This window comes from Leuciscus leuciscus, assembly GCF_965113295.1.
Source record: "Leuciscus leuciscus genome assembly, contig: HAP1_SCAFFOLD_257, whole genome shotgun sequence".
Classification (NCBI taxonomy): domain Eukaryota; kingdom Metazoa; phylum Chordata; class Actinopteri; order Cypriniformes; family Leuciscidae; genus Leuciscus; species Leuciscus leuciscus.
Window position 1 is genome coordinate 32,729 of NW_028118462.1, and position 15,525 is coordinate 48,253.

A 15,525-nucleotide genomic window follows, 5' to 3' on the forward strand; every position below is an offset into this window, starting at 1 on the left:
GAATAGATGAATATATAGATACATGAGTTTAAACAACTTTTTGTTAAAAAAAAAAAAGTTTTTGTTTGAAAAAGTGAATGTTTTTAGGCCTGTGTTATACATGGATGGATGGAGTGATGGAGTGATGGAGTGATGGATGGATGGATGGATAGATAGATGGATAGATGGATAGATGGATAGATGGATAGATGAGTTTGATCGACTGTTTGTTCATATTTTTTTATTGTTTTGTGTTAAATATTGAAAGTAGTCTTTGGACTAATGGTTAGTTTGGGTTTAGGGTTAGTTTGAGGCTATGGTTAGGTTAGGGTTAAAATGGCATATAGGTAGGGAGGTAAAAACGACTTTCACCCTCATTAGTAACCACCCTCATTTGCATAAAGGGCATCTGATTGGCCGAATCTTAACTGTCCATATATCTGCAACGGTGTGTTTTATCTGTACGAAACTTGGTTTATATAGTAATTGATGTATGGCTAGTCGACTGGTGGTGGTTTGGTGCGCCTCTAGCGCCACCAGGTGTGTAGACACGGTACTGCACTTTATTTTTTAGATTTGTTTTTTTTTAACAGGGGTCTATTTTATAAATTGCTGTTGTATCTAGGGTTATTTTATATAGGGGTGGTCTATCCTGGTATATTTTGGGTAGGGTCTGTGTAGGTCCCGCCAGTGGTCAGTGTTTTTTGGTTTTGTTTTCTGTTTTTTTGTGCAGGTGGTGGGTAGGTTTAGCTGGTTAGGTGAGGTAGCGTGCCAGGCCTTTGGCCTTTGACCCTGCATCCATGCAGACGCCCTGACGCAAACTGAACTTGAGTTTTCCCCCAGCTGTTCACCTGTCAATGCAAAATGGTTGCATTTGCCGTGCATATCAGCACGAGTGCTGAAACAGCACCAATGCTGACAGGTAAGTGTCTATTTCTATAGATAGATTGATGGATGGATGGATGGATGGATGGATGGATGGATGGATGGATGGATGGATGGATGGATAGATAGGTACATGAGTTGAAACAACTTTTTGTTAAAAAAAATGTTTTTGTTAAAAAAAATGTTTTTGTTTGAAAAAGTGAAGGTTTTTTAGGCCTGTGTTACATTGATGGATGGAGTGATGGAGTGATGGATGGATGGATGGATGGATGGATAGATAGATGAATAGATGAATATATAGATACATGAGTTTAAACCACTTTTTGTTAAAAAAAATATGTTTTTGTTTGAAAAAGTGAATGTTTTTAGGCCTGTGTTATACATGGATGGATGGAGTGATGGATGGATGGATGGATGGATGGATAGATAGATAAATAGATAGATAGATGAATAGATGAATATATAGATACATGAGTTTAAACAACTTTTTGTTAAAAAAAAAAAAGTTTTTGTTTGAAAAAGTGAATGTTTTTAGGCCTGTGTTATACATGGATGGATGGAGTGATGGAGTGATGGAGTGATGGATGGATGGATGGATGGATGGATAGATAGATGGATAGATGGATAGATGGATAGATGGATAGATGAGTTTGATCGACTGTTTGTTCATATTTTTTTATTGTTTTGTGTTAAATATTGAAAGTAGTCTTTGGACTAATGGTTAGTTTGGGTTTAGGGTTAGTTTGAGGCTATGGTTAGGTTAGGGTTAAAATGGCATATAGGTAGGGAGGTAAAAACGACTTTCACCCTCATTAGTAACCACCCTCATTTGCATAAAGGGCATCTGATTGGCCGAATCTTAACTGTCCATATATCTGCAACGGTGTGTTTTATCTGTACGAAACTTGGTTTATATAGTAATTGATGTATGGCTAGTCGACTGGTGGTGGTTTGGTGCGCCTCTAGCGCCACCAGGTGTGTAGACACGGTACTGCACTTTATTTTTTAGATTTGTTTTTTTTTAACAGGGGTCTATTTTATAAATTGCTGTTGTATCTAGGGTTATTTTATATAGGGGTGGTCTATCCTGGTATATTTTGGGTAGGGTCTGTGTAGGTCCCGCCAGTGGTCAGTGTTTTTTGGTTTTGTTTTCTGTTTTTTTGTGCAGGTGGTGGGTAGGTTTAGCTGGTTAGGTGAGGTAGCGTGCCAGGCCTTTGGCCTTTGACCCTGCATCCATGCAGACGCCCTGACGCAAACTGAACTTGAGTTTTCCCCCAGCTGTTCACCTGTCAATGCAAAATGGTTGCATTTGCCGTGCATATCAGCACGAGTGCTGAAACAGCACCAATGCTGACAGGTAAGTGTCTATTTCTATAGATAGATTGATGGATGGAGTGATGGATGGATGGATGGATGGATGGATGGATGGATGGATAGATAGGTACATGAGTTTAAACAACTTTTTGTTAAAAAAAATGTTTTTGTTAAAAAAAATGTTTTTGTTTGAAAAAGTGAATGTTTTTTAGGCCTGTGTTACATTGATGGATGGAGTGATGGAGTGATGGATGGATGGATGGATGGATGGATGGATAGATAGATGAATAGATGAATATATAGATACATGAGTTTAAACCACTTTTTGTTAAAAAAAATATGTTTTTGTTTGAAAAAGTGAATGTTTTTAGGCCTGTGTTATACATGGATGGATGGAGTGATGGAGTGATGGATGGATGGATGGATGGATGGATAGATAGATAAATAGATAGATAGATGAATAGATGAATATATAGATACATGAGTTTAAACAACTTTTGTTAAAAAATATATTTTTATGTTTGAAAAAGTGAATGTCTTTTAGGCCTGTGTCACATGGATGGATGGAGTTAGACTTTTGGTTGTTTGGACTTGGGTAGATTTGGATTGTGCTTGAGTGGGTGGGGCTTGTTTTCAGCTTGTGTGTGAGTAAGGTTTTGATTTGGGTTAGGTTTGGACTGATGCAGTACCAGATTTGATGCCAGATCACTTGTGATGGAGCGTCACTCTGTTGCACATCTTTTATAGAATCAAAACAGACATTTATTATACTTGTTAATATTTATTTATTTATTTAATTGTGATGGTTAATAAACATTAAATATGAATAAAATATTCAAATATACATTCATTCATCTTATTATTCAGACATCTCTATTCAGACATCTTATTATTCTGATTAATGTCATAATTCATGAGAACTAGTTTAACATCATTATTAATTTTTAAATCATGTTGCAAGTGAGAGTGAATATAGCACCGTGAATATAGCACCTGTAAAGCAATGGAAATGTGGGAATGTTATTTCAGTTTTTTTTTTTTTTTTTTTTTGACTGATTACCAGAGCCTCATCGTGTGCTTCACCTCAGTAAGTGAGGTTTGGCATAAAGTTTTTCTTCTGTGTGCTTCAGGGTTTGATGAGTACTGGCGCCACCCTGTGTAAAATGTAAGTCACTGCACTTTTTTCCACTGTCAGCACCTAGGAGCTGTCCTGTGCAAACAAGTGCTCAACGTGTCCGTCCCCCACAAAACCCAACACCACACCCACCCTGCGAACACTACTGGCTGCAAGTACTATTTTGATTTCATGCTTATCCGAAGCTCGGTTCCGAGGACTGTATGAATTAGTTGTTTATATGGATATAAACAGATCAAATATCTGTTGGAGTGATGCCAGAGCCTGCCAGATTTTTTTTACCCCTTCCCCACCATGAATATGACAGCGCTGTCCCCTTATGTGCAGGAGACGTCTTTCCAGTATGTACAGTGGTTGTGCTGCCTGAACAGGGTGGGCCAGTGAGAAACATCTGCACAGCAAACCTATCAATGCTGCTCTGGAAAATGTCACCATAACAATGTGAATTTAATAAATATGAAGGTACATATACAAATAAGCTTGTTTTCTTTTCTTTTTTTTTCCTTTTTTTATAAAGTCCCCCCTAGAATCAAAGCAACTTAATGCCTTATAATGCCAATTTGTTGACACACCATTGAAGTGCAGTTTACATATTAATGTTATTTCAACATTAACTTGGTACATCAGACAGCGACATTGTATTACCAGTGTTTAAAAAAAATTATTTAGAATCAACGTCACATTGTGACATTGATCAAACACATTACCAAATAACTTTAGTAATTCAGATTTATTTCTCTCAAATAAGTATTAACATAGTTTTTAATGGCAGTTCTGTTTTGTCCTTATAAATTGCGAGTTATGAAACAGTTAGTAACCTCTATAAATTCATAATTGAAGGATTTAAGTAGAAACACAGGATGCAATTATGCATTTGAAAAAAAAAATTGTGACTTCCTTCAGCTTATGTGATACTATTCACTGCAAATGTTCCTTTTATTCATATATACATGGTTCTATGAATGTATTTTACAAAAAACATGTAATCTTCATTTCTATAATGTTATTATATTGTAGTTACAACCAATAACTTTAGTAATTCAGATTTATTTCTCTCAAATAAGTATTAACATAGTTATTAATAGCAGTTCTGTTTTGTCCTTATAAATTGTGAGTTATGATATGCAATTATGCATTTGGAGTTGTTTGCTTGTCAATGTAACTAATGATCAATCATTCCTGCAATAAAATAATAATGTGTAGAAAATAAATAAGAATACTTACAAACAGTTGTACTAATATATATATATATATATATATATATATATATATCTTCTTTTTACATATTGGTTTAAAAATATTTTTAAAAAATTGTATTACACATCGTTGACCTTAGGTTATTAAATGTTTGATCAACACACTTTCATTCCAGACTTTTATTCCATGTAGTGATGTTGGAAAAAAGTTAGGCCCCACCCCATTGGATTTAAATTCCACTTTGAATAGCGGAAACCAAACGACTTTATCGAACAACTTTTACTTATTAGACTTTGTCGAATACGTATTATTCCCTGACTGATTTTTCCATGGCTGATACAGTACAGAAAAGGTAATGCTTCTAAACATTATTTTTTTGTGTTATATCGGTTTCCTCTAGTCAGCTCCAGGTCGACGAATGCGCCCGCGTTCCTCCGACTTATTTGCAGCAACATAGTCTCCGAGTATCAACATTTATGGTAATAATAATCAATGTTTTTTGATCGGCTATTCGGCATGCGATTGATTTCTGAAGTGTCTCATATATATAAACATTAAGTATTCAAGGTGCTATAGGTGCTATGGGCGTGGTCTTCGTGGTAAGCGCTAACGGGACATTTTTTGAAAACATTAAGACGTCTTACAGGTCTAAAACTGCTAAACGGTAGTGTAGTTCCAAAGTTTTGAAGTAAAGCCTTTATGTAAAGAAAATGTATAGTTAGAATCCAGCTTTCAACTTCGACTTGTTTTTTGTGAATAAGCTACAATCAATTCATTGAGGTCAGAGGTCATGGTGGTTACAGAGAAACCAATTTCTCTCAACCAAAAAAAAACAAACAAACAAAAAACTCATGTTAACAACGTTTCAAAGCAAACCTATTGTGTTTTCAATTTAAGAGACACCCGATCACCAGGCATTTTCCACCTATATTCTTAGTTTAAACTGGACTGCAAATACACTACCAAAAATGATTTTCCAACTTAGTGTTTGTCTTTTTTTTTTAAAACAGTCCAAATATTGAAAAATATATATACACTATATATAAATAATTATGCATTTAATAGAGGAGTAAAACGGAATAAGATGCAATGTCTTGTTTTCTGGAAAGAATACAAACAAAGCGAGTTGTTTAGAAGAACAAACAATTACTACAACAATTGCACAAACAAATTATTTTATTTTTTTAAAACCAAGTTTTCAAGCGAATTCATTGTGTGTTTCTCAGCGTTTAAAGACAACGTTTAGGTTTAAGATGACCATTGTCATTAAAGGGTGTGAGCGTGCACAGACTAAGGCCCTCACAATGCAAATGGCATTAGTGCAGGGCAGGCCCTGTTGTGCTGCTGCTCATTTAGTGTGGTTTTTTTTTTTAATTACATTTCTTCAAATCATGAATTGTTCTTTAAAATCGTTGAAATAATTTCTTTCACGTGTCTGTTTGTCTCCCAGGACTCCTGATCGTCATCTTGTCCACTGCTTGCGGTGCCACAAGCCTCAGGAGTGCATCTCCGTTCACCTGGCTCGTGTGTGCATGAGGAGCAGCACTCCAGAGGAGAGAGCAGCCGAGGTGCAGAGCGCAAAGGCCTCAAGCAAGGGTTGGGTCCGCTACGGCAGAAACTGGGACTACAATGTCATCTGCAAGCTCATTCCTGACAGATGCTCCCAGGCCAACTTGGTCAATGAACTTCTTCGCCGCGGCTTCTTCGTTGCCAATCAGCCCTCGGAGACCGATGCTGAAGCTCCATCTCCAACCCGCGTAGTCCCGTCTGGTCCGACTCAAAAGTAAGTGCAGTAAACCGTGTGCTACACTGCAAAAAGAAAAAGAGTGTTATTCCCCCTCCGTATCCTTGTCTCGTTTTCCAGTCCAAATATCTAACAATTCTTAAATCAGGATGCATTCACTAGATGTCATAATTATAGTGGGTCCTGTTTTCTGTGATAAGTAAATCAGATTGAAGGGAGTTGTTAACAAAGACATTCACTGCAAAAAATGCTTTTCTTACTTAGTATCCGTGTCTTGTTTTCCAGTCCTAATATCAAAAGAATTTCTTAAAATCAAGATGAATTTACTAAAGTAGTAAAATGCTATATTATGTCTGGTTTTCTGTGGAAATAATTAAAATGAAGGGTTTTTTTGCTTAACACAAGCAAAACTATCGGTCCATGGGGTAAGAAAAATATGGTTTCTTATTGAATTTAAGGTTCTTTTTCTTAATCCATGGACAGATAGTTTAGCTTGTGTTGAGTAAAAACCCACTTCATTTTAATGCATCTTCATGTAAGAATTTTTAGATGTTTGGACTGGAAACCAGACAATAATACTAAGTAAGAAAATGTTTGTTTTTTGCAGTGCAGCATCTTATACAAATCTACTCCTCTAGTAAATGCATTTCGACTTGAGATTATTTAGCCATTTGTACTGGAAACAAGACAAAAGTACTAATTAAGAACATCAATCATGAGAAATGTAGTGTGGATGTTACCTACCATAAGGTGACAATGCAACTGAATAAAACAAACAAACAAACTCACTGACATGTGCGACCACACTTTTATCCTGAGATGATAAAGTCACAATGCCAAGAAATGCTCTTGGCTCTCACCTGCAAACACTCTGCAATCAATCAGTCAATCACCCTCATCAACTCGACACAGTGTCTGTCAGCTGTTTGTCTGGTGTTGAGTATGATCCTGCCATGTGTTCCCTTGTCTAATGTGCCATGTTGTCATTGGTTCATTGTTTACAGGTGTCCCTTGTCTTGTCATTAGTCTTGTGTGTATTTAAGCCCTCATGTTTGCCACGTGTCTTTGTCAGTTTTTTGTTTCACTGTACCCGTGTTTGCTGAGTGTCATGCCGTCCCATCCTTCTGTTGTGAGTTAATGCCACGCTGTGCTTTTGTTCTATGTCTGATCTTGATATGTTTCTAAATGCATTTGAGTTCTCATCTATACTTGCCTCCAGCAGATCCCTTACACCTGTCTTGTTTTTTGTTTTGTCCAAACAGGTTCTTCCTCTTTGGGATTGCTGCACTCAAAGATTGTCAAACTATTTTAAGAGTGGCGAAGCCGGAAATAAACAGGATGTGTCAAGATCTGGAGATGGGCAGAAAACTCGGGCACAGAGAAAGTACCATGTATAGGTACTACTGCGAAGCTACACTGGTTTTTGCCCACATGCTGCGCCCGATTGCTGTGGAGTCCTTGACAGTAAGTCCATGTCTACTTTAAAGACTTTACGCTCATGATATGATGCAGTGTTTACGTATGCATTAGTGACCGCTCTTTCGTTATCCAGGATTCAGATTGGCTTGATCGGTTTGAGCATAGTGGCAGGGTGGTGATCGGCGTAGGGAGGGGCACGGATACCAACACGCTGCTTGCCCTGACCCAATGGGAGGAAGCTGTGAGTTTTAGTATGACATAAACAGCCGATGACTTGCTACCATTGTTTATACCATTTAATAATCTTTTGTTCGCACAGACATTTTTTCCCTTTTTTGTTTTTGTTTCCCATAGTGTTTGCAGGTCTACTTCAGCAAGATAAGGCCAGGGAACATCTGTCACGAGAAACCATGCAATGCCTTCTTTCTTGTGTCCTCCGGTGAGGCGGTCTCCAGCGTATCGCGAGACCTCAAATGCCTACACGATCTGTATGTACCTGCACATATGCGTGTGTGAGTGCACACCGTTAACTACATTTTGTCAGTCACAGTCATTTCACAGGCAACCCTTTGTGTTCCATTTTGTTTCTGCAGGCACAAACTTCCCCACTTTACTAGCCAGGATGTGCGCAGGGCGGTTGGCATTGCTGCGCAGAAGCTAACGGAGCCCCAACGGCAGGCGGTGCAGTTTTACCTGGACCGTGGCGCTCGTGATGTCGGACCACAGGACGCTGTTGACGCAGCTGTGCTGCTGGACTCTTTGTGCGTGTAAGTCTCTTCACGCAGCAAGGACCTAACATGTCACAAACAATCTTTACATCCGAGTAGCCATAATTTTGCCCAAGTAACAAACCTTTTTGTTCCTCGCCTACAAAGCAATTCTTCGGACGACGACCACCAGTCATTTGCTGAATTGGCTACAGCCGGAGGCAGTTCGAGTCTGCCAACTGCCCGCAAAGACTTCTCTGCATTTGTGACCAGTTTTCCCATTTCACTGGATGGGCAGCCTCCATCGAAAAAACAGCGTGTGAAGTATGGGTTTCCTGAAGACCGCACCTTCTATGATAAGTGGCGGGTCTCGCAGTACGCCCAGAGGCGGGAATATCTTCTGGGTAAGTCTCCGAATCCACCAATACAGCATTGTCCCGCATTTTAACATGCAGACGCTGCAGGTTGCTGTGGGGTTGTGTGTTTTTTTTTATTTTTATTTTTTTTATGCAAACCCAAAACCCAAAGACCTTTTTCTACCACACACTATCTCTATCAAAACGCAGCAATGTCCGACTCACACCGATCACTTTTGACTTCTTTTGAGTAAAGTGGTTTCATTTTGTCTTTCAGAACACTTCAAAGTCCATAAGCCTTCGACCGGAAAGTTGTCGAGGCTGATTAGGCAGGAGGGGTGGAAGTCCAACTACCCGAAGCCAGAGGAGATTCAACGGTTGTGGAAACCATCTCCTTCCAACCTCGCCATAGAGTCGGATGAGGCCATAATGAAGTGCCTGTCTGAGCAGACCTGGACGGGGCTGGCTATTAAGGACTTCGGTGCCAAGCAAGGTCGTGGTAAGGGTAAAACTGTGGCATTAGTTTGTTCTATAAATGAAACGTGGGCCATGCAACGTATACTGCAAGGAATTATTAGCATAGGCAGTAGAGGTTTTTTTTTTGGTAAAAAAAAAGTAAATTGGACTACTTTTCAGATTGTATTTCATAAAACAACATCTCAGGAAAATGTTAAGGGGTTTAAAAAAAAAAAAAAAAATTCTGTTACAGAACAGGGCATTGATTTCATACGTGTCCACTGTAGAGGACACCAGGACTTAAATCATGTTTATCAGGCATTTTGTGAGACGAAACAAGTGAATATGGAAATAAATTATACATCAATATTTCTATGAAATATTAGATATTATTATTCAAATGTTGCCAATTATTACTCCAATTATTACACTTCTTTTTTCATTAAATGTTGCTCCAAGAACACATTAATGTGCACATTAGATACAGTTTATAGATACATTGCATTGAATGGGAATATTAATTTATGGACATTTTACCCACATATTGCATAAAGTAAAATGGTGTATCAATTCATTCCATTATTTCTTTCATAACATAGTTGAGAATAATCTTTATACAAATTTTGGTTGAAAAAATCCTGAAACCCCCAAATTTATTGGTGATTGAAAAAAAAAATCCCATTGTTTTTGCCTATACATATAATTTCATGTCATTTTATTTTTTAAACAACTTAGTCCTGACGTCCACTACAGAGGACATAGCATAACGTATGAATAAAATATTATTTTTCAAAAATGTTTTTTTTTACCATTTGTTTATTGTGCTCTAAACAGTGTGATAACCTGGAAAAAAACTAAATTCAAAAAACTTTTTTTTTCTGGGTCCCAGGAGGATATCTGTTGCTAAAGTGGAAGTTGTCTCAAGTTGTCCAGCAGAGGGCAGCAGATTCCTTTTTAAATGAGAAGTCCCGCTCCTTATTCTGTTCTCAGTTATGGCCTAAAGTTTATTATAGATGCAGAATATTAAAAATGAAGGGGCAACGTGTCTGACAATCTTTATGAATAGACAAAATGATATGATATGTTCAATCGACCCCACTGTCCTTCGGTCTCAAATGAAATGCACATGTGCTTTAAGTAGTTTTTTCTCTTTTTTATTTTTTACTTTTTATATTGTTATGTTTCCTTTTCATGTAAAGCACTTTAAATTGCCATTGAGTATGACATGTGCTATATAAATAACGTGCCTTGCCTTTGCTACGAGGGGCAAAACATCAGTGGCCACGAGTGTAAATTAGAGATATTATAGCCTACTGTATGGCCACCGCTACTCTACTAATTCCCATCCCCCTCTGTGACCTGTGACGTCTTACTGTCAATCAAACCTGTTGTTTTACACCGTGTGAGATCGATCTTCTGCTGATCAAGGTGACAGTCTTTCCACTTTTTTAATTATTTGCATGATATTTCAAGTTATGCCTGTACTTATGACATCACGTGAGCGGTTTCGAAACTGGGCTACTGAGTGGATAAATAACAGTTTCATGTGGCTTTGAAGTGATCGAGCGTTTATACGCTGTGTTGTTACCTTGTAACACTTTTGCTATAGCTTTTTTTTTTTTCTCTGCCATATATAAAACCATTTGGACATGAACATTTTTTTACTAAAAAAAATACCATGCTTGAACGTCATGTAGCGAAACAATGATTAATTTTGTAGTCTTTATTGTTCTCTTGTTTAAATTGTATTTTTGATTGTGTATTTATCAACATCTTTGGCTCTTTTTAATTTATACTTTTTGAATGATTATTTGTAGGTTTTCTAAAAAGAATCAGTTATTGCAAGAGACTGATTTTTGACGTGTGACAATGGAAGAAGGTAAGGCCCGATTCACTAGAAAACTGCCATGCAAAGTTTGGTCCCACTTCATCAAGTGTCTTTAAGGACATCGTCAATGAATGAATAATTTAATTACATATATATATATACATAGAGAGAGAGAGAGAGAGAGAGAGAGAGAGAGAGAGAGAGAGAGAGAGAGAGAGATCAAATGATTCTATCCTCAAGTCCTTTTATTAGACAATTGCTTTGAGTGATAGCCATATGGAATAAGTTAGCACTGGGACAATAACCCATCTCATAATTCACATTCATTATTTCTTTCTAGAGTCTGTGAGACGCATCAGAAGGCAATACAAGGATGTAAGACGACATGTTGTCCAACTCATTATAGATAGCAAGGAAGACATGAGGAGGCTAGAGCATCGTCTGCTGGATCTGGGCACATGTACAAACAGTAAAATATCAATTCACATACTTTTTTTAACATTATATTTATTTTGTATAAGGCAAGACACATTTAAAATTGTAGTTGTGTTGTCAAACTAAATAAACAAATAATCTATCACTGTGTTATCCACCCTTCCACAGCAGAAACTGTGTCAGAAACTCAAGTCAGCCCACGCATAGAACAGTGTAAGTTAGAAATATTGCGTCTGTGATGTGAACTATGGGAAGGCTCTTTGAAAAGTGACATTATACACTCAGTATGTTTTCAAATACAGGCATTACAGATGCATGGAGAGGAAAGAATGTTTTTGTGATGGTCTCCAAAATTGGGCCATACAAAGTCTTCTTTTTTGACCTTTACAGTACTTCTCCAGGTCTGGAGCTCGAGAGTGAGGTACACAAACAAACAGTCGCTTGACTTTATTATTATGTATAATAAACACAACATGTATGCACCCTCATGTGAACCTCATTGTCAGCAGGTCATCAATGCCTTCATCTATCTGGAAATCCAGAAATTCAACATTCGGTCAGCAGAGCAGGCATTCTACATAGACAGCTTTGAAATGAGAAAAATTTGGCGAGGACATTTAACAATGCTGAAGGTTGGTTTTATTCAGTGTAAATACGATAAGGTCACAAAGGCTTTGAATTCTAACAACAACAAAAATATTTTCAGATTGACCCCTCAGTGTACCACTTCATCATTGGCATCACAAACAAGCACAACCACTGGACAGTTACGGTATAAGATGGAACTTGCTTTGTTTTTGAAATAAACCAAACTAAAATGGACCATTAGTGTGCATAACTATGTTTCTATATATTCTAAAATACTGAAAGGTTATCCTGCCATCACAGAAGAAGGCATTGTTTTTAGACCCAATGGGAGAAAGTCAAATCGATATAATGAAGTGCCAGAAGGTGACAAGGTATGAATAAATAAAATCAAAGGCTTTTTACAGTAATGTATTTGAAACTACAATGCATAGCGCTGTCATTTGTTACATTGTTGTTTGTCAATATAAGAGCACTGATGCTTCAGAGAGGATACGACGCCTCAGCCTGGACGTGCGAGACGGTTCCTCATCCCAAACAGAGGGATTCCTCGTCCTGTGGAGTTTTTGCACTGAAGGTATCAAAGGTGTAAAAAACTGCTCAACTTATTTTGATGAGTTAATGTAATATGTTTTCCTGACATATAAGATTCAACTTATTTTTTTAAGTCAGTTTGATGAATTCAAGTTTCAATGACTTAAACATCCAATTTGATTGAATAATAAATAAAAAAATAAGGATGATTATATGATGGTGGCCATGGACATCATATAGTAATTTCTAATAGCACTGTCCTAAAATGACAACATATATATATATATATATATATATATATATATATATATATATATATATATATATATATATATACACACATCTTTTTTTATTACATTTTTTGTAGTTTGCCGAATGTATTCTCCGTCAGCAGCCAATTGATTTTTCCAGTGATGAAGAATCAGTTAACAACCTCAGGAAACACATAGCTGTCACTCTTCTACAAGACAGTGGTACGTTTCACGGAAGTTCTCAAGTTCAGACAGAGCACCATTCATTTTAGTACACATCGTTTAAATCACTGATGCATAACCAGTTTTTTAAATTATGATTTAGTATGTAGAGTAGACCTTATGGCAGTAAAATCCTTGAGCTGTGAATGTCTCGAGAAGCTAATAAAAATGTTCGTAATGATTATTGCAGTTCTTCCCAGACATGACACAGGGAGAGCATTACATCTATATAAATTGTTTTTGGCCTCCTATTTTTTTTCTCTCTTTTATTCTGTATTGTTTTCTAGATGATTTAACCCGGTTGTGCTCATTCTGGTTGTGCCAGGACGCTGTTGACGCAGCTGTGCTGCTGGACTCTTTGTGCGTGTAAGTCTCTTCACGCAGCAAGGACCTAACATGTCACAAACAATCTTTACATCCGAGTAGCCATAATTTTGCCCAAGTAACAAACCTTTTTGTTCCTCGCCTACAAAGCAATTCTTCGGACGACGACCACCAGTCATTTGCTGAATTGGCTACAGCCGGAGGCAGTTCGAGTCTGCCAACTGCCCGCAAAGACTTCTCTGCATTTGTGACCAGTTTTCCCATTTCACTGGATGGGCAGCCTCCATCGAAAAAACAGCGTGTGAAGTATGGGTTTCCTGAAGACCGCACCTTCTATGATAAGTGGCGGGTCTCGCAGTACGCCCAGAGGCGGGAATATCTTCTGGGTAAGTCTCCGAATCCACCAATACAGCATTGTCCCGCATTTTAACATGCAGACGCTGCAGGTTGCTGTGGGTGTTTTTTTTAATTTTTTTTAAAATTTTTTTGTAAACAGCCGCCAAGTTTTTACCAATGCTTAAGGCATTTTTTTTTTCTAAACCCCTTAACACAGCAACACACCCACATCACACAATTAGCCAAGGGTTTGATCTCCTGGTCAAAACTAAACCTTTGTTTGTTTTTTTTTAATACAAACTCCAAACCCAAACACCTTTTCCTACCACACACTATCTCTATCAAAACGCAGCAATGTCCGACTCACACGATCACTTTTGACTTCTTTTGAGTAAAGTGGTTTCATTTTGTCTTTCAGAACACTTCAAAGTCCATAAGCCTTCGACCGGAAAGTTGTCGAGGCTGATTAGGCAGGAGGGGTGGAAGTCCAACTACCCGAAGCCAGAGGAGATTCAACGGTTGTGGAAACCATCTCCTTCCAACCTCGCCATAGAGTCGGATGAGGCCATAATGAAGTGCCTGTCTGAGCAGACCTGGACGGGGCTGGCTATTAAGGACTTCGGTGCCAAGCAAGGTCGTGGTAAGGGTAAAACTGTGGCATTAGTTTGTTCTATAAATGAAACGTGGGCCATGCAACGTATACTGCAGTGAATTATTAGCATAGGCAGTAGAGGTTTTTTTTTTTTTTTTACAGAACACATTTTTCAAATGAATGCAATGTTTATTCAACCAACTCAAAATGTAATGTTTTGTTCTATTGTAGGAGTGGTTGCAACACGGCCCTTTCTTAAAGGGGAAATAGTTTGTGACTATCACGGGAAGGTGATTCCAGCATCAGTTGGGAAGGAGATGATGCGGGACCTCGGTGACCAGGCTGGCTACTTGTTTTTTTTTAAGGCGGGCCAAAGAGACCTATGTGTCGACGCGCAGACCTTTCCCTGCACATGCCATCCCAACTCGGACACGTTTGGCCGACTCATAAATCATTCTGCAAAGATGCCAAACTTAAAGCCGTTTTACTGCTCCGTTAAGCTGAGTGGAGTGAAAACGGATGTAATTTTGTTCAAAGCGCTCTCTGACATACCTGTCGACACCCAGCTCAAATTCGATTATGGTGTTCGGAGGACCTCATTCCGTGGCGAGGGCTTAAACCTAGAATGGCTTGATGAGTAGGCCAGGACTTGCACCTAAAAAATCTGTCCTGTCACTTTTCGACACAGGCGAAGCTTGGTTCCGAGGACTGGATGAATTTGTATGTGGATCTTGTGCCGAAGATGGCTGCCTGCCGGGGTTTTTTTGTCTCCCCTTTCCCCTCAGTCCACAGAGCTTGATTTCGTTGCCAGTTGTTTTGTCTCAATTTTATAGTTCTGTTATAGTTTTTATTTTATAGTTCTTTAATGTTTACATTGTTTCTTTTTAAGATGTTATTTTGTAAAATGTTTGTCACTTTTTTATTTTTCAAATAAATCTGTTACCCATCTCAATTTCTCTGCTTGTTCTCTATAAATATTTTAATTTGAGATGTCATGCATTAGTGTATACAACCAAATTACTTTTTAGTGTATACAAAAGTGAGCCCCCCCCCCCCCCCCTCCTGATTTGAGCCTCTGAGTCCAGTTCTCATGCTCCGTAGGCCCTTAACATTGCAACAGAAACCAGTGTATTTACAGAAAACAATTTCAAAATGAATGCATTGTTTATTCACAAACTCAATGTAATGTTTTCTTCTATTGCAAATCACAAGTGGTGTTGTGGCCT

The 15,525-nt window shown here is 38.0% G+C and overlaps 2 protein-coding genes and 1 long non-coding RNA gene across 7 annotated transcripts; 2 read left to right on the forward strand and 1 right to left on the reverse strand.

Moving 5' to 3' along the window:
- Nucleotides 1-5,668: 5,668 nt before the first annotated feature.
- On the reverse strand, nucleotides 5,669-7,082 carry LOC309491448. The gene is made up of 2 exons (XR_014203126.1): nucleotides 6,999-7,082; nucleotides 5,669-6,319 (listed from the first exon to the last, which is right to left on the reverse strand). It is a non-coding gene; the product is annotated as an uncharacterized lncRNA (long non-coding RNA).
- A 73-nt stretch (nucleotides 7,083-7,155) lies between these two features.
- Nucleotides 7,156-10,606, forward strand: LOC309491447 (uncharacterized protein). 3 transcript variants are annotated; one of them, XM_082190508.1, is made up of 7 exons: nucleotides 7,156-7,383; nucleotides 7,517-7,718; nucleotides 7,807-7,914; nucleotides 8,028-8,161; nucleotides 8,267-8,440; nucleotides 8,549-8,784; nucleotides 9,014-10,185. In XM_082190508.1, the coding sequence occupies exons 2-7, from the start codon at nucleotides 7,593-7,595 to the stop codon at nucleotides 9,568-9,570; spliced, it is 1,335 nt and encodes a 444-aa protein (XP_082046634.1). In that variant the 5' UTR covers nucleotides 7,156-7,383; nucleotides 7,517-7,592; the 3' UTR covers nucleotides 9,571-10,185. The 3 variants fall into 3 exon arrangements, with proteins under 3 accessions (XP_082046634.1, XP_082046633.1, XP_082046635.1); XM_082190509.1 differs by lacking the exon at nucleotides 7,156-7,383 and having other exon boundaries at nucleotides 7,416-7,718; nucleotides 9,014-9,235; nucleotides 10,082-10,606; XM_082190507.1 differs by lacking the exon at nucleotides 7,156-7,383 and having other exon boundaries at nucleotides 7,413-7,718.
- Nucleotides 10,607-10,726: 120 nt separating this feature from the next.
- On the forward strand, nucleotides 10,727-15,251 carry LOC309491446 (uncharacterized protein). 3 transcript variants are annotated; one of them, XM_082190504.1, is made up of 13 exons: nucleotides 10,727-11,071; nucleotides 11,361-11,489; nucleotides 11,624-11,668; nucleotides 11,758-11,876; nucleotides 11,965-12,087; nucleotides 12,162-12,227; nucleotides 12,326-12,414; nucleotides 12,512-12,617; nucleotides 12,942-13,047; nucleotides 13,335-13,413; nucleotides 13,522-13,757; nucleotides 14,126-14,347; nucleotides 14,531-15,251. In XM_082190504.1, exons 1-13 carry the CDS (start codon nucleotides 11,062-11,064, stop codon nucleotides 14,938-14,940), a joined length of 1,740 nt encoding a protein of 579 aa, XP_082046630.1. In that variant the 5' UTR covers nucleotides 10,727-11,061; the 3' UTR covers nucleotides 14,941-15,251. The 3 variants fall into 3 exon arrangements, with proteins under 3 accessions (XP_082046630.1, XP_082046631.1, XP_082046632.1); XM_082190505.1 differs by having other exon boundaries at nucleotides 10,728-11,071; nucleotides 11,361-11,480; XM_082190506.1 differs by lacking the exon at nucleotides 10,727-11,071 and having other exon boundaries at nucleotides 11,382-11,489; nucleotides 11,846-11,876.
- Nucleotides 15,252-15,525: the final 274 nt, after the last annotated feature.

Bases quoted from the DNA above. Each gene is read 5' to 3' on its own strand.
- LOC309491447 (XM_082190507.1), top strand. From the start codon at position 7,440: ATGCATTTGAGTTCTCATCTATACTTGCCTCCAGCAGATCCCTTACAC. The intron at 7,719-7,806 runs GTAAGTCCATGT...TTCGTTATCCAG, and splicing joins TTGCTGTGGAGTCCTTGACA to GATTCAGATTGGCTTGATCG. The intron at 8,162-8,266 runs GTATGTACCTGC...TTGTTTCTGCAG, and splicing joins CTCAAATGCCTACACGATCT to GCACAAACTTCCCCACTTTA.
- LOC309491446 (XM_082190504.1), top strand. The intron at 12,415-12,511 runs GTATGAATAAAT...TGTCAATATAAG, and splicing joins AAGTGCCAGAAGGTGACAAG to AGCACTGATGCTTCAGAGAG. The intron at 14,348-14,530 runs GTAAGGGTAAAA...GTTCTATTGTAG, and splicing joins CGGTGCCAAGCAAGGTCGTG to GAGTGGTTGCAACACGGCCC.